Below are 17686 nucleotides of genomic sequence, written 5' to 3'. Positions count from 1 at the left end.
CTGTCTTTCACCAACTTCTGGAGCTTGCTCAAACTCATGTCCAGTAAGTTGGTGATGCCATCCAACCATCTCGTCCTCTGTCATCCCCTTCTCCTGCCTCCAATCTTTCCCAGCATCAGGGTCTTTTCTTTTGGAAGAGATAGTATAAAATAAATATGAGGTAATAGAAAATAATAATAATAGAAAATAATAAATTTCTTTTAAAAAGTAAACAGTAATAAAACTAAAGCTATGCATTTTATACATTTTTCTGTACATATTTTTGTCCCGTTTTTATGCTTGAAATCTTATTTGCTGTCAGCTTGTTTGACTGCAACATTATTCATAGTCTGTATGTTTTTTGACTCTTTCATTTTGTGCATGTATATGAAGATTATACATAAACCATTGTTATTGTTTAGTTGCTAGGTTGTGTCCAATTTGTTCATGGGATTTCCAAAGCAAGAATATTGGCATGGGTTGCCATTTCCTTCTCTGGAAATCTTCATGACCCAAAGGTCAAACCTGTATCTCCTGCATTGGCAGGTAGATTCTTTACCACTAAGCCACCAGGGAAGCCCATATAAAGTGTTCTTCTGTATTAATTAGGAAACATATTGATCATATTAAGTATACTACTTCAGAAAACAGAATACAAAGAAAAATGTAACAAAACCCCTGTGTAAACCTGTGTTAGTTAAAAAAAAAAAAAGCTTTACAAATACAATTGAATCTCCCTGTACCTGTTTCGCTCATCCTAACCCCTTCCCTCTCTTGCCACGGGGAACCACCATCCAGAAATGGATTTTTATTATTCCCTTTACTTATATTTTCAATATGTATACATGAATCTATGAATATTGTTATTTGTGGCATGTTTAAAATTTTTCTATAGTTGTACTGTGTGTGCATATCTGTATCTTAATATATATATGTTATATTACATGTATCCTTTTGCAGCTTCTATGTTTTTTATTTAACATTGCAGTTTTGAGATTTATCCATGTTAATAGTTGGCAGCTGTATTTTTCATTTCAGTTTTTGTATAATATGTCATGATAGGAAGAGTGGATATTAGGGAGCTTTTTTAGTTTTCCATTTGCTAATTATGTTGCGTCATATGTAATGTAACTGCATTACAAGTTGTATTCTTGTAAATATGTGCAAGAGTTTCTTATAAGACTTAGCAATGACAATATGTGATTCTGCAGTATGCACATCTTCATCTTTAATAAATTTGCCAAATTATTCTCCAAAATGAGGATTCTAGTTTACACCCCAGTTGGTAGTTTATGAGCTGTAGTTACTACTCATCTCCACACAATATTATTGACACATGTACATGTGCTTGTGTGTTCACCAGTTTCATGCAAATGATGTGGTATGATATTAATTTGTATTTTTTACATTACTAATGATATAGAACACTTTCTCCTTTGTCTCGAGGCCATTCTGATGTCCTGTGTATTGTCCTTTTTTTCTTTTTAAATTAAAGGAGTTTTTCCATGTATTCTAATCCTTTGTTGGTTATAGGCAGTATTTTTCCCAATCTCTGTCTTTCTTTACTTGGTGCCTCTGTTAAACAGAAGCTTTTCATTTTAACCTTGCAATTTTATCAACCTTTACTTTTAAGAGTTTTTGTTTTTTGTGTTTACTCTTCCTATATTCTGAAGTAACAAGAGTTTTCTCCATTCTCTTTTAAAAAATTATATTTTTGCATTCACATTTATGTTTTTAATCCAACTATGATTTATTTTTGTTCAGTTTCTGCTGTAACAGAGCATGTGTTCCTGAAAATCACTGTGCTATATTGCAGTAAAACCCACAGGGCATATGGGAAAACAGTGTTGGGGCACAGCACTTGAAAATTTCTTGGCAGTGACCCATTTGTTTAAAAAAGATACCTAATAAAAATGGTGGCATAGTTTTACATTTATTAAAGGTTAAGAAATACACTAATACCACAAAAATAGGCCGTTTTTATTTTGAAAAAGGGGAAATTTGCTTGAAGTGGGATTCAAAAACATTGCAGCCTATAAGTTATTGTGAAATGGTAGAAGGAAGGTTATCCAAAATGCACCAAGAAATTGTAACAGATGTGGAGTGTGTAGTTCATAATGCACATGGTGACTGTAAGTAGATGTAAAAATTTATGTTTTGTGCATACCTGTGCAACTCAGTATAGCTGGGTAGTTTTCTACATTTATCTAGTGTTTGTTTTGGAGTTAGGGCTAGGCTGAGACAAGTAAGCCTCCTAGGGTGTAAAAGGATGCACTCCTTGTTAGGGTCCCTTGGCATCACACTTGCTTTACCCTAGTCCTCGCACTGTATAGAGTGAAGTAGTACTTAAGCATACGCAGACTTTGTGTTACTGTTCCCTTATATCAGTCATGTTTAACACATTCAGGTTTTCTTAAACTTTTTCAAGTAGTACTGACTATATATGTGAGGTGTAGAGCTCTAATTAATTTTTTCCATGTATGTATATCCAGATCTTTCTACACTGGTTTGTAATGATGCTTTTAGAGTATAGAGTAGTTCCACACATGTTGAATACTTGAGCCTGGTTCTTGTTTCTTTGTGCTTTCAGTGGTCTTTTCGCTTCTCCCTATGCTACTAACACATTTTCTTAATCACAGGTCTGGCACTAACTTTGTAACTTTGGGCAATTAATTTCTATGTGCCTGTGAAATTATAGGAGTTCCTACCTCATTGGGTAATTAAAGGAGTAAGTGAGTCAGTATATTAAAGTACTTAGAAGTACTTGCCTTGCCCAAGAGTAAAGCTCAAATGTTAGTAATTTTTTTATTGTTAAAGGTAATCCTTGTAACTGAATAAAGAGTCTTGAGAACTAGTAAACTGAGATCTTGTGTTTTCTTTTCCAGACTAAGAGGAAATGGGGAGAAGCTTATGGAAGGATTCCCTGAGAAAAGTGATGTTTAATTATCTGAAAGATAATAAGAGTTAACTAGGTGGTGAGAGCAGTAGGGGAATATTTGAGGCAGAAGGAGCCATGAGGCAGAAGATAGTATGTCCAGGAACTAGATCTCAGCAAAAAGAAAAATGGCTCCAGTTAAGACTAAAGAGGGAGGTAGGAGCAGATCAGATCATGCAAGACCTATTAGGCAAAGTTACCGATTTTAGACTATCTTAAAATCAGTTATAACTGTTTGTAAAGATTGCTATTTCAAGAATAAAAACCATGAAATATCAACCTTTACAAATAGTTAAAACTATTCAAAAAAGAAACTGAGAAGCTACAGTGGGCGCATCTGGACCTTAATAACATATCAAAGATTAAGAGTGCTGTTGAAAATGTATAATAGATTTAGGTCTTTGTTCACTTACTTAAAATCTTGCTGAGCTGTTGGTTTTGTCCTAGGCTTTTATGAATTAAAATAGAGGAATCTTGTGTTTGGGGCAGGTCTATAATAGATTAAAATTTTTACAGTACAACAAATCCATGTAAATGTCTTGGATTTTTTTTTTCCATTTATATGTCCACTTTATCTAATTTCAAGGGTACACCTAAGAAGACTACACATTATTTCTGTAATAGATACTCCTGTTTTTCTGCTTCCCTCATGTTTCATTGGCTTTCCCTGGTGGCTCAGAGGTAAAGAACCTGCCTGCCAATGCAGGAGACGAAGGTTCAGTCCCTAGATCAGAAAGATCCCCTGGAGACCAAAATGGCAACCCACTCCAGGATTCTTGCCTGGGAAATCCCATGGACGGAGAAGCCTGGCAGGCTACCATCCTTAGCATCATAGAGTCAGACACAACTGAGCACGCATACAGTTAAGTCTAATTTTCTTTATTCAGTTTAACATATAAAGACATTGCTAGTCTAATCTATTTTGTTTATCTTACAAATGGGGTTTTCTTAAAACTTAGTTTTTCAGTTCTCTTTTTTCCTCATAGATAAAAATCTACAACTTGTGGGCATTCCATTGTATGACCCTGATAGTATGTTTGGAATACTCATGTATAGATAATTCTACCTTACCCATTTTTAGGAAATCGAACTGCTGATGAATATTCCTTAAAAATTGTGGGGTTTTGTTAGGTTGGTGCCTTTACTTCAGGTATTTTCAGACATAAAGATAGCATTTCATTCCTACAGGGCTCTATGAATAGAATGTAAGCATGGAAGCATTGGAATGATGTTCTAAAAAACTTGACTACACACGTTAACTTTAAACATCTTGCTGACCTTTGCTTTTGTTTGTGATTGAGCCTAGTTAACTGTGAGGGAAAATGTTTCTGGAAAAGAATTATAAAATAATTATGAACCAGTGGCAAAGCATGGTAGGTATAATATAAATTTATATGGTTTTTTTAGATTTATAATTTTTTTATGCTTTCTTTGCTAGAAACTATTATTTTACTTTTTCCATCACTGGTCATCTGATGAGAAAGCTAATTTAGGTATTTGAAAATAGGGTGAATATAGTTTCAGTAATGGTTATAGTGCTTGGTTTCACACTTTTGAAATAAATTAAAAACCAGTTGCTTGCCCCAGCAAATTTTACTTATGTATGAGAAACAGTGGGAAACAGTATTGTTGCTATCAACTTTTGTTAGTAAAGAAGCTAGTTATTTTTAAAGTTTCTTTTAAAACTTTGATTATAATTACTAAAATCAGTCTTCCAAACCTTTAATAATTGTTTCCTTACTCCTTGAAAGATACAATAAAACACATACAATTAGCATACTGTATTTGTAAGTTTTTTGCGAAAGAACCATTTTTCATGTTAACATTTTACCGTGTTGCATGTAAAATTTTACCTTGATTGAGACTTCTAATTGTCATTTGAATTTTTGTTCAGTTGGCACATATTGTGTTGAACAGCTATTGCATTTTTTTTTAAGTTCTATTAAGGATTTTTTGTTTAATGTATATGTCAGTAGTTGTCTGTAGTAGATATTTTTTAGAACAATAGAAATAATACCTTACAGAAGTGAAATATTTCTCTTCTACAACTGTGGCATTAGTTATTCTCAGTAATCCTTTGAAGTAGACATGTACTTTGATATAAAGTGAAATATAAAAAATAGAGGGACTTCCCTGGTGGCCCATTGGTTAAGACTTCGCCTTTCAGTGTGGGGGATGCAGGTTTGAGCCCTGGTTGGGGAGCTAAGATCCCACATGCCTTGCAGCCAAAAAACCAAAACATGAAACAGAAGCAACATTGTAATTCATTCAAAATGGTCCACATTAAAATATATATATATATTTTAAAAAGATAGCTTTTCTGTTATTCTTAAAGTTCTTGATTTTTTTTTTTTTTTTTACCAATTTCTCCTTTTTTTAAGGTACCTCGTGGATAGTCGCTGGTTCAAACAGTGGAAAAAGTATGTTGGCTTTGACAGTTGGGACAAATACCAGATGGGAGATCAAAACGTTTATCCTGGACCCATTGATAACTCTGGGCTTCTTAGAGGTATTATTTCCTTAAATCAAGTTTGTAAATGTGTTCATTTTAGTATGTTATGGTCAACATATATAATATGGAAAATGTTAATGTAAATAAATTGATAAACCAGAAATTTCTTATATAGTCATCCCTTGGTGTCCATGTGGGGTTTGGTTACATGATTCCTCTCAGATACTAAAATCTATGGATGCTCAAGCCCCTTATATAAAATGGCATAATATTTGCATATAATCTATGTATGTCTTCCCATATACTTTAAGTCTTTTGTTGGTTACTTTTAATACCTAACAAAATATAAATGCTATGTAAATAGTTGCTGGTACATAGCAAATTCAAGTTTTGGTTTTTGGAACTTTCTGGAATGTTTTTCCTGCCTGTGGATGCAGAGGGCCGACTATATTATAGATTTGACCTAATGAATTCCGATTATTTTGTCATAATTAATCTTCTATATCATGACAAATTTTGTCATTTATGATGTAAAAAGGGTTTATTACCTTTTAAGACTAGAATGTAAATTAGAAAGTACTATCTCACTATTTTGGGGAAAAGTACTATCTTACTGTTTGGGGGAAATGCTCTATTGTGTATTATTTTCCTAACGGACACATAACTTCTTTAATTGAGGAGCAGTGGTATATGTTACATTCTTGGATTTTTGGATTATTTTTCTACAACCCTTACTATTAATACTTGCCAGCTCTTCTAAAACTCTGGTAACATTTAAAGACAATAAAACCTAAGTACTAGAACTTTGATTACTGGCCTAGGTGGAATAACAAGGACTAGACTTATCTGTCCATTTAAATGAACCAAAACCCTGACAAAATATATGAAACAGCAGTTCTCAGAACTTTGAACATCAGGCAGTGAAGAACAGTGATCCCTGAGAAGTATGAAACAAATGAAATGAGCCCTATGTTTTCCTCAGCTTACTGTACTGAGAGAGTTTCTAAGACATAGCACAGAAGGAGAGACCCATGCAAAGCCTGGCAATCTCCCTTAGTTGAGAAAAGAGTTTGGAGTCCAGGGAGACCAAGGCAGCCAGAGTTTCCAGGGCAGAGGACCAGAGAGGAATGAGCAGCACGTAAGGAGAAAGAGAGACCTAGAGATCTACAGAAACCACTGAAGACTCTTGTAAGTCTTCAGCTGACTGTTGACTAGTGCATGTGTGTGACAAGCTACCCAAGGCCCAGAAAAGAATTATCAAAAGAATTAGAGCAATCATTTAGGTTCATGTGACCAAATCAGGTTCATTTGCCGGATGTGCTATAGGCCAGATGCTGAGATGGCAAAGCTTGCAGCAGGGAAGGGATTTATTTGTGAGGCAACCAAGTGAGGAGTTGGGAGAACAACGCTCAAATCCACCTACCTGATAGCAAGGGACTCGGTGTTTGTGGAAATAAAGAAGCAGGGTAGTCCAAGGTATGCAGAGCATGGGGAAGGGTAATTGATAAGAAAAAGTGAGTCATTCTTGTGCAGATGCAGGTAAGCTGCTTGCTTCTTCATGAGACACATGTTCAGAAAATGGAGGCGTTAGCATGTTCTGAGGGTGGAATTGTGGGCGCTCTCACGTCAAAAGGTCAGCAAGTGGACACTTCATACAAGCCCAGTTGGACAGTTAGTGGTCTTAATCTTAGCTCTACCTAGAACTGAACGCAGCTGATTGCAAGTTCCTGAAAAACATCTCAGGAAAGTATCTTATTTTTAGACTTTATGAAACTTGGAGGACATGTGAGTTTTTGTAAAAACAAAGTAGCTTGATCAGTGAAGGCATGTTACAGTTCACTGTTCATAAGAAATTATAGTTTAATGGATCTAACTGATGAGTACCCTCAGTTTCACTTATAAAGGAGCAAGAATAATGTGTTCACAGTAGCCAGAGTGGAAAATGTTATAAATCATGGAGTAGACTGCAGAGAATGGGTTTGGCTCTATAGAAGGGCAAAATGAATACTCTTGTCCTAAATCGAAAGCGACTATTTCCAAGTAACTTAACTGCATCTCAGAACAGAACAGGAGAATATTTGTGTGTGTGTGTGTGTGTGCGCGCGCGCGCGTGCTCAGTTGTATCTGACTTTTTGCATTGTAGCCTACCAGGCTCCTCAGTCCCTGGAATTTTTGTCCCTCAGACAAAAATACTGGAGTGGGTGGCCATTTCCTTCTCTAGGGTATGTTCCCCACCCAGGGATTGAACCCGCATCTCTTGGGTTTTTCTGCATTGGCAGGCAGATTAGATTCTTTACCACATGCCACCTGGGAAGCAGGAATACAAAAATATCCAGCATCCATCCAACAAGATAAAATTTTTAATATCTTGGATCCAAATAGATAGTACCCAGAATGCAAAGAGGCAGAAAATATAATGCATAATAAGGAGAAATAGCAATGTTTAAATTTTTTTTAAAGTGGAGAAGAACACAAAGCAAATGAAACAAATAGAAAGTGAATAGCAAGTGAGATGGTAGATTTAAACCCAGCTCTATGAACAATTGTGTTTAATGTAAATTTGAGGTAGAGAATGTAAGATTGGATTAAAAAATAAAGACCCAACTGTATACTGTCTATCAGAAACCCACCTTAAATACAGAGTACAAATAGAGATTGAAAGATTCTAAGACTAACCTCCAGTCATCCTCACTCTTATATAACCATCTCCCCTTTGAGTGTGAGTGAAACCTGAGACTAGGATATCATTCCTGTGATTATTTATGTTATATGACAAAAGGGAGATTATCCCAGTGAGCTTTATCTGATCATACATGCCCTTTGAAAGCAGAGCTTTCTCTGGCTGGTAGTTACAGAAGTTAGGATATAAAGCATGAGAAGAACTCATTGCTGATTTGAAAATGGGACTGTGTGAAAAAGAAGACAGGTGTCATCTAGGCACAAAGAGAATTGTTGTGCCTATAGCCAGCAAGAAAACAGGCACCTCATACTTGTAGCCATGAGGAACTAAATTCTGCCAACAACCTGAATGAACTTGGAAGCAGATTCTTTCCCAGAGCCTTCAGATAGGAGAGAAGCCTTTCTGACATCTTGATTTCCTCTTTGTAAGACCCTAAGTAGAAAGCCCAGTTGAACTCACCTGAACTTCTGACCCACAGAACTGTGGGTATATAAATAGGTATTGTTTTAAGCTACTATGGTTATTTGTTAGCAGTAGAAAACTAAGACACATACTAACTTCAGTCCATGGGGTTGCAAAGAGTTGGACACAACTGAGTGATTGAGCTGAACTGAACACATACAACACTATAATCAAAAGAATGCTGGAGTGGCCATTTTAATATCAGACATTAAGATTTAGAACAGTGAACATTATCAGGGATAAAAGTTCATTTCATAATCGTAAATGGGCCAGGACAGTTCATTAAGAAAACATAATAATCCTAAAAATATATACCCATCTAATGGCGTCACTTGAAAATATGTGAAGCAAAACCTGACAGAACCAGAACCACAAGGAGAAATAGAAAAATATCCATAATTATATGATGGATATTTCAGTACTATTCTCTCCATAAATAATAGAAAAAGTGTAGACAAAAAAGTAGAAAGGAAATAAATCAATCTGCTTGTCCTGACATTTATACAATGTAGTACGTTCCCTACATACTAACTGCGAACTTTCAAAGATGTGTATGTGCATTCACGTATCCAGTCATATAAGTTGGTTTGTGTGTCTGGAATATGTTGTTACATGCCTGCATCCTCTACAAGTGGTTGTGCTTTTGTGTACTTTACTGTAAAGTACTGTACAAAGTACAGTGGTGTAGTATCTTTATTTCAAGCCCAGGATGTTCAGAAGCAAGCATAAAAGCAGCGGTGATGTAGCTGGTACTGCTAAGAAGCACCAAGCAATAACAAAACAAAAGTGAAAATAATTGAGAGAGTGGAGCAAGGCAAAAAGATGGTAAAGATCACTTATTCTTATAACATGAATCATTCAGTCTTGGAACATGTGAAGTATGCCATGCCAGTGATGTTGACAATAATACCAGAGAAGCGTGGAAAAGTAATGGAGGAGATGGAGAAACTTCTCAGTATGTGAATACAGGATCAGTGTCAGCTGAGTTGCTCTCAGTTTAATGCTGATGCAAGAGAAAGTTAAAAGCCTTATGAAGACTTGAAGAAAAAACATGGTGAAGAATCAGAAGGCACATCTTTTAAAGCCAACCATGACTGCTTTTATCGATTCAAGGCTAGAGCCAAGCTTTACAATGTAAAGGTAAGTGCCAAGGCAGCGAGTGTAGGTATGGTACCTGCCTGGAAATTTCCTGAAATGCTTTAAGAAATTATTGATGAAGGAACGTATTTACTATAGCAGGTTTTTAATGTGGGTGCGAGGACTGTACTGGAAGAGGAATTCAGACCAAAGTTGTATCAGTAAGAAAGAAAAGTTGATGCCAGGCTATAAAACACTAAAGGATAGGCTAACTCTCTTTGTTTGGTGGCAGTGCTTCTGGCAGTATGAAACCAGAGCATCTTTTAGTTTCTCATTCAGAGAACCCAAGAGCTCTTAAAAACAGACAGGGACTCTCTTCCTTTTGTGTGGAAGAGAAACCCCAAAGCTTGGGTTACACAGGCCATTTTCCAGGATTGGTTTTTCCACCATTTAATCCCAGAGTTGAGAAATACTGCTTGAGGAAAGACATCCCATTTAGCATTCTTTTGCTGCTCAACAATACTCTCGGCCACCCTCTGTTCATGGATGACTTTCATCCCAATGTGTATCTGCCACCAAATTCTGTGTCAGTTATCCAGCCTGTGGACCAGGGGGTTATAGTGGCTTTCAAGAAATATTACTCACATTGCACTTTTTGTCAGGCAATAAAGGCAAGTGGCAAATCAGGAACAACCTTGCAACAGTTTTGGAAGGGCTCTACCATGTACAAACCCATAAAAAACATTGACTTTGCTTGGTGTGATGTTTAGTTGTCATCATGAGTGGGATTTGGAAGAACTTTTACCCATAATTTATTCATCATTTTCATGGATTTGAGAAGGTGGACAAAGAATCAAAAGAGGTCTTCAGCCACTTAGTGAGCCTCAGGAAAAAATTGGAGCTAGATCTGCAAGAGGACGACCTCATTGACCTCCTTGCTGTGCAAAATGAGGAGCTTCCTAATAAAGACCTGATGGAACTGGAGGCCCAGAGAAAGGATGAAGCGAGCCAAGAGGAAGAAGAAATAACTGAAGAATGAAGAGATTAATGACACATGAAGTGGCAAAGGGTTTCTTTATTTGAGAAGGCACTGTTTTTGAGGTGTGGGACCCAAGTGTAGAATGGTACACGAAGTTTGCCACTGCTGTTCAGAATGCAGTCCAGTGCTGCTCTGTCATCTGTGACAAGAAAAAAGAGAACTACTTACCCGGAGATCACTGGATCATTTTTCCAACAGGGTAGATAGAATTGAATCGGGCCAGGACCCAGAACCTGTGTCATCAGCATCAGGCATGAGTGACATTGCACCTTGCCCTCTGCCTCCTATTGCTGACAGTCTTTCAGCTCTTACCATCTCCCACCTCCTCTCCTGCCTCCATCAGTAACTCTTCTTGCCTGTTCACTCTATGCCAGCCCCTGTATGCCAGCTGTTGTACTCTGTGTACTACTATACTTTTCAAGGTACTGTACTATAAAATTAAAAATGTTTTCCTTATTTTGTGTGTGTGTGTTTAAATATTATTTGTGTGGAAAGTGTTGTAAATCTATTATAGTGTATTACTGTGTAGCCAATTGTGTTAGTTAGATACCTAGGCTAACCTTGTTGGACTTATGAACACACTCTTGAAATGGAACTTGTTCATGTATAGAGGACTTACTGTATTCCCACTGAACAACAGCAGAATGAAAATTCTTTTTGGTGTTCACATGAAGCATTTAGATAAATTGTATTTTGCATAAAACTTGGTTCAGTAAAGTTAGCAGGAGTTAAATCATACAAAATATGTTTTCTTACTACAGTGGGATAATAATAACTGAGAGGTGAAACATCTTGAAGTGTTTGAAAACTAACATACTTCTGCATAACTCATGGGTCAAAGAGAACTCAAAGAAATTAGCAAGTATTTTTAACTAAATGAAAGTGAAAACAAAACATATCAAAATTTGTGGAAGGCAGGTAAGTAGTATGTGGAGGGTAATTTAGCTCTTTTAACATGTGTAAGGAAAAGGAAAGGTTATAACAGAGGTGAAACATCTTCAAGTGTTTGAAAACTTACATGCTTCTGCATAACTCATGGGTCAAAGAGAACTCAAAGAAATTAACTATTTTAACTAAATGAAAATGAAAACAAAACATCAAAATTTGTGGGAGGCAAATAAATTTTATGTGGAGAGAAATTTATAGGTCTTTTAACATGAATAAGGAAGAGGAAAGGTCTCAAATCAGTGACCTTGGTTACTGACTCAGGAAACTAAAAATAAGAACAAATTAAACTAAGTCAAGCAGAAGAAGGGAAATACTAAGTTCAGAACAGAAATCAAATAAAAGGAATAATAGAGAAAATCAATGAAACCAAAGACTGGTTTTTTATGAAGATAATAAAATTTATAAAGACCTAGTTTGATCACAAGAGAAAGGTAAAAGACACAACTACCGGTATCAGGAACAAGAGAGGTAACATATGTATCAGTCAGTTCAGTTCAGTTCAGTTGCTCAGTCGTGTCCGACTCTTTGCGACCCCATGAATCACAGCACGCCAGGCCTCCCTGTCTGTCACCATCTCCCGGAGTTCACTCAGACTCACGTCCATCGAGTCCGTGATGCCATCCAGCCATCTCATCCTCGGTCGTCCCCTTCTCCTCCTGCCCCCAATCCCTCCCAGCATCAGAGTCTTTTCCAATGAGTCAACTCTTCGCATGAGGTGGCCAAAGTACTGGAGCTTCAGCTTTAGCATCATTCCTTCCAAAGAAATCCCAGGGCTGATCTCCTGTAGGATGGACTGGTTGGATCTCCTTGCAGTCCAAGGGACTCTCAAGAGTCTTCTCCAACACCACAGTTGAAAAGCATCAATTCTTCGGCACTCAGCCTTCTTCACAGTCCAACTCTCACATCCATACATGACCACTAGAAAAACCATAGCCTTGACTAGACAGACCTTAGTCGCCAGAGTAATATCTCTGCTTTTCAATATACTGTCTAGGTTGGTCATAACTTTTCTTCCAAAGAGTAAGCATCTTTTAATTTCATGGCTGCAGTCACCATCTGCAGTGATTTGGGAGCCCAAAAAAATAAAGTGTGACACCGTTTCCACTGTTTCCCCATCTATTTCCCATGAAGTGATGGGACCAGATGCCATGATCTTCGTTTTCTGAATGTTGAGCTTTAAGCCAACTTTTTCGCTCTCCTCTTTCACTTTCCTCAAGAGGCTTTTTAGCTCCTCTTCACTTTCTGCCATGAGGGTAGTGTCATCTGCATATCTGAGGTGATTGATATTTCTCCCAGCAGTCTTGATTCTAGCTTCTGTTTCTTCCAGCCCAGCTGTAATATGTAATATGATATACTCTGTGTACAAGTTAAAGAAGCAGGGTGACAATATACAGCCTTGACGTACTCCTTTTCCTATTTGGAACCAGTCTGTTGTTCCATGTCCAGTTCTAACTGTTGCTTCTTGACCTGCATACAGATTTCCCAAGAGGCAGGTCAGGTGGTCTGGTATTCCCATCTCTTTCAGAATTTTCCACAGTTTATTGTGATGCACACCGTCAAAAGCTTTGGCATAGTCAGTAAAGCAGAAATAGGTGTTTTTCTGGAACTCTCTTGATTTTTCCATGATCCAGCGGATGTTGGCAATTTGATCTCTGGTTTCTCTGCCTTTTCTAAAACCAGCTTGAACATCAGGGAGTTCACGGTTCACGTATTGCTGAAGCCTGGCTTGGAGAATTTTGAGCATTACTTTACATTTGGCCTTGGAATGCAGAATGAAGCAGGGCAAAGACTAATAGAGTTTTGCCAAGAAAATGCACTGGTCATAGCAAACACCCTCTTATAACAACACAAGAGAAGACTCTACACATGGACATCACCAGATGGTCAACACCGAAATCAGGTTGATTATATTCTTTGCAGCCAAAGATGGAGAAGCTCTATACAGTCAACAAAAACAAGACCAGGAGCTGACTGTGGCTCAGATCATGAACTCATTATTACCAAATTCAGACTCAAATTGAAGAAAGTAGGGAAAACTGCTAGACCATTCAGGTATGACCTAAATCAAATCCCTTATGATTATACAGTGGAAGTGAGAAATAGATTTAAGGGCCTACATCTGATAGATAGAGTGCCTGATGAACTATGGAATGAGGTTGGTGACATTGTACAGGAGACAGGGATCAAGACCATCCCCATGGAAAAGAAATGCAAAAAAAACAAAATGGCTGTCTGGGGAGGCCTTACAGATAGCTGTGAAAAGAAGAGAAGCGAAGAGCAAAGGAGAAAAGGAAAGATATAAGCATCTGAATGCAGAGTTCCAAAGAATAGCAAGAAGAGATAAGAAAGCCTTCTTCAGCGATCAATGCAAAGAAATAGAGGAAAACAACAGAATGGGAAAGACTAGAGATCTCTTGAAGAAAATTAGAGATACCAATGGAACATTTCATGCAAAGATGGGCTCAATAAAGGACAGAAATGGTATGGACCTAACAGAAGCAGAAGATATTAAGAAGAGGTGGTAAGAATACATGGAAGAACTGTACCAAAAAGATCTTCACGACCCAGATAATCATGATGATGTGATCACTAATCTAGAGCCAGACATCTTGGAATGTGAAGTCAAGTGGGCCTTAGAAAGCATCACTACGAACAAAGCTAGTGGAGGTGATGGCATTCCAGTGGAGCTATTTCAAATCCTGGAAGATGATGCTGTGAAAGTACTGCGCTCAATTTGCTAGCAAATTTGGAAAACTCAGCAGTGGCCACAAGACTGGAAGAGGTCAGTTTTCATTCCAATCCCAAAGAAAGGCAATGCCAAAGAATGCTCAAACTACCGCACAATTGCACTCATCTCACATGCTAGTACCATATGTATAGAAATCTACAAATAGCAAAAGGACAATAAAGAAATATTTCTTGAAAAATGAAAACTAATAAAGCCCATTCCAAAAGAATGAATTCTCTGAAGAACCCTATATCAATTAAAGAAGTTGAATTTATAGTTTAAAATTTCCTCACAAAGAAAACATCAGACCTTGATGGTGCCACGAGTGAATTCTACCAGTGCTGTTTAAGAGAATTATGCCAATTCACCAAAAGCTCTTTTCAAAAATTAGGAGAGACTGCTTCATGCAGTGAAACCAGCATTACTTTGATACCAAAGTCTAAGAGAGACATTTCAAGAAAAAAAAGTTCTCAACCAGTATACCCCTGATGAACATAGATGCATCTATTATTAACAGAATTTTAGTAAATCAAGTCCAAAAATAAAGAGGATAGGTATATAGAAAGAACATTACCAAAATACTATATAAAAGAGTAAAATACAAAGAAACTTCCTCAACCTCAGAATGGGCATCTGTGAAAATGGACATCTACAGATGACATACTCAACAGTGAAAGACTGAATGCTTTCCCTCTAAAATCAGGGAAAAGCAAAGATGCCTACTCTCAACTCTTTAAGCCGAGATTGTAATGGAGGTTCTAGACAGTGTTTAATAAAGCAAAAAGAAAAGGTAAAAGATCTACAGATTGTATAGGAAGAAGTAATAAGTCTTCCTTTATTCACAAATACCTGTGTCTATGTAGAAAATTCAATAAAACCTACAAAAACAAACCTTCTAGAATTAATAAATGAAATTAGCCTATAGGATACAAGACCATTACTCAAAAACCAGTTGTGTTTCTTGTACACTAAAAATGAACTAACATGAATTTAAATTTTAAAAATATATTTTATAATAGCACCAAAATATAAAATGCAGATAAATCTATAATACATGTAAACTAAAAACTACAGGATATTGCTGAGATAAATTAAAGCCTAAATAAAGAGATAAATTATGTTATTGGATCAAAAAACTCAGTATTGTTTAATTCCACCACTCAGTCTACAGATTCAACACAATTTCAAATCACATTCCTAGTAGGCTTTTTAAAAAATGAGTTTCGGTTCAGTTCAGTTCACTTCACTCAGTCATGTCCAACTCTTTGCCACACCATAAATTTCATCCTTTGAAATTCTGTAATTCATTGGCTTTCCTTTTTTATATTCATAGTTTTACAACTATCACCATCATCTAATTCCACAAAATTTTCATCACCCCAGAAAGAAACTTCATGTCCATTAGCAGTCACTCTTCATCCCCTCTCAAGACCCCAGCCCTAGGCAGTCATTAATATATTTTCTGTCTCTGTGGATTCTCCTTTTGTGAACATTTCATCTAAATGGAATCAAACATTACGTGTCCATAGTATTGGACTTCTTTTGCTTGGTACAAAGTTTTCAAGTGTCATTCATGTGGCATGAATCAGTATTTTATTCTTTTTTTAGTGGATGGATAATTTTCCATTGTATAGAGATATACCACATTTAATTTATCCGTTCATCAACTGATGGACATTTGGGTTGTTTTCACTTTCTGGCTATGGATGAATAATTCATTCATGAACTATTCATGTACGAATTTTTGTGTAGATGTGTTCTTGATCATATAGTAACTCTGTTTAACTATTTGAAGAATTGCTTAACTTTTCCAAAATAGTTGGCACCATTTTACATTCCCACCAGCAGCAAGTAGGGTACCAGTTCCTCCACACCTTGCCAGACTTTATTATTGTCTATTCTTTTATATTATAGCCATCCTAATGGGTATGAAATGGTGGTTGTTGTTCAGTTGCTAAGTCAGGTCTGACTCTTTGCGACCTGGTGGTGCCAGCCTTCCCTGTCTTTTACTGTCTCTTGGAGTTTGCTCAAACTCATGTCCTTTGAGTCAGTGATGCTATCCAAACATTTCATCCTCTTTAGCCCCCTTTTCCTCCTGCCTTCAGTCTTTCAAAGGGTCAAGGTCTTTTCCAATGAACTGATATCTATTGTTAATTTGATTTATATTTGTTATTTTTATATCTGTTATTTTGATTTCCCTAATGATTGATGATATTAAGTGTCATATCTGTGCTGCTTATATCTGTTCGGAAAAATATTCAGATCCTGTGCTCTTTTTTTAATCGGGTTATTTGTCTGTTTACTGTTAGGTTTTAAGAGTTGTTTATGTATTCTGGATACTAGTCCCTTATCAAACAAGATTTCCAAAAATTGTCTCCCATTCTGTGTATGTCTTTTACTTTCTTGATGGTGCCTCTCAAGTGCAAATTAATTCTGATGAAGTCCAGTTAATCTGTTTTTTTCCTTTGGTAGCTTGTGATTTTGTTGCAGAAAGCATCTCCTAATCCAGGATCAGAAAAGACATGATTTCCTCTAAAAGTTTTTGAGTTTTGGTGGTTACATTTCTGTCTCTGATCAGTTTTAAATTAGTATTTGTATATAGTGTGAGATGTAAACCAGTTGAACATATTATAGGATCCAGTAGTAGATCCACACATGTATGGCCAGTTCATTTTACATAAAAATGTAAGAGAAATTCAGTGAAGTCTTCTAAATAGATGAATGCTGCTTGAGTGTTAAGTATCTATTTGCCAGAAACAAGTGAACTTTGACCTACACCCAGCACCATATACAAAATTAACTCAAAACACACCATAGACTTACATGTAAAAACCAAAACTATGAAACTCTTAGGAAAAAATTAGGAGAAGATTTTTGTGACACTGTGTTAGGCAAAGATTTCTTAAGTGTGAATTAAAAAGCACAATTGAAAAAGGGAAAAATTGATGATTTGTAATTCATCATTAACAAAAGCTTCTTCAAATAACACTGTTAAGAGAAGGAAAACATAAACCACAATGTGGGAGAAAGTATTTGCAAATTACTTAGCTGATAAAATATATGCAGAATAAAGAATTCCATAAAGCCCAGTGGAAAAAATAGACAAAAGGCTTAAACAGATGCCTCACCAGAGAAGGTGGTGTTTTCAGAAAGCACATGTAAAAATACTCAACATCACTAGTCATTAGAAGAATGAAGATTAAAACCACAGTGAGGTCCCACTGTGCATGATTTGAATCATTTAGAATGATTCAAATTAAAAGATAAATCCATACCAAGTATTGATGAGGCTGTAGAGCAAGTAGAACTTTCATACACTATTTTGGATAATGAAATAGTCTTGCAGTTTCTTAAAAAGCTAAATATACGTTTACCATAGGAACCAA

General features: G+C 36.5%; 1 protein-coding gene across 1 annotated transcript in view; it reads left to right on the top strand.

Moving 5' to 3' along the window:
- The window catches only part of USP15 (ubiquitin specific peptidase 15), a 127558-nt gene that overhangs the window by 18695 nt on the left and 91177 nt on the right, over window positions 1–17686 (top strand). Inside the window, exon 2 of the mRNA XM_052639478.1 lies at window positions 5296–5423. Within this exon, the coding sequence (XP_052495438.1) occupies window positions 5296–5423 (128 nt within the window). The remainder of the gene's footprint in view (window positions 1–5295; window positions 5424–17686) is intronic.

This window comes from Budorcas taxicolor, chromosome 5 (genome assembly GCF_023091745.1).
Source record: "Budorcas taxicolor isolate Tak-1 chromosome 5, Takin1.1, whole genome shotgun sequence".
Classification (NCBI taxonomy): Eukaryota; Metazoa; Chordata; class Mammalia; order Artiodactyla; family Bovidae; genus Budorcas; species Budorcas taxicolor.
The sequence above is the reverse complement of the archived record's forward strand: the minus strand, read 5'-3'. Positions and strand labels throughout refer to the sequence as shown.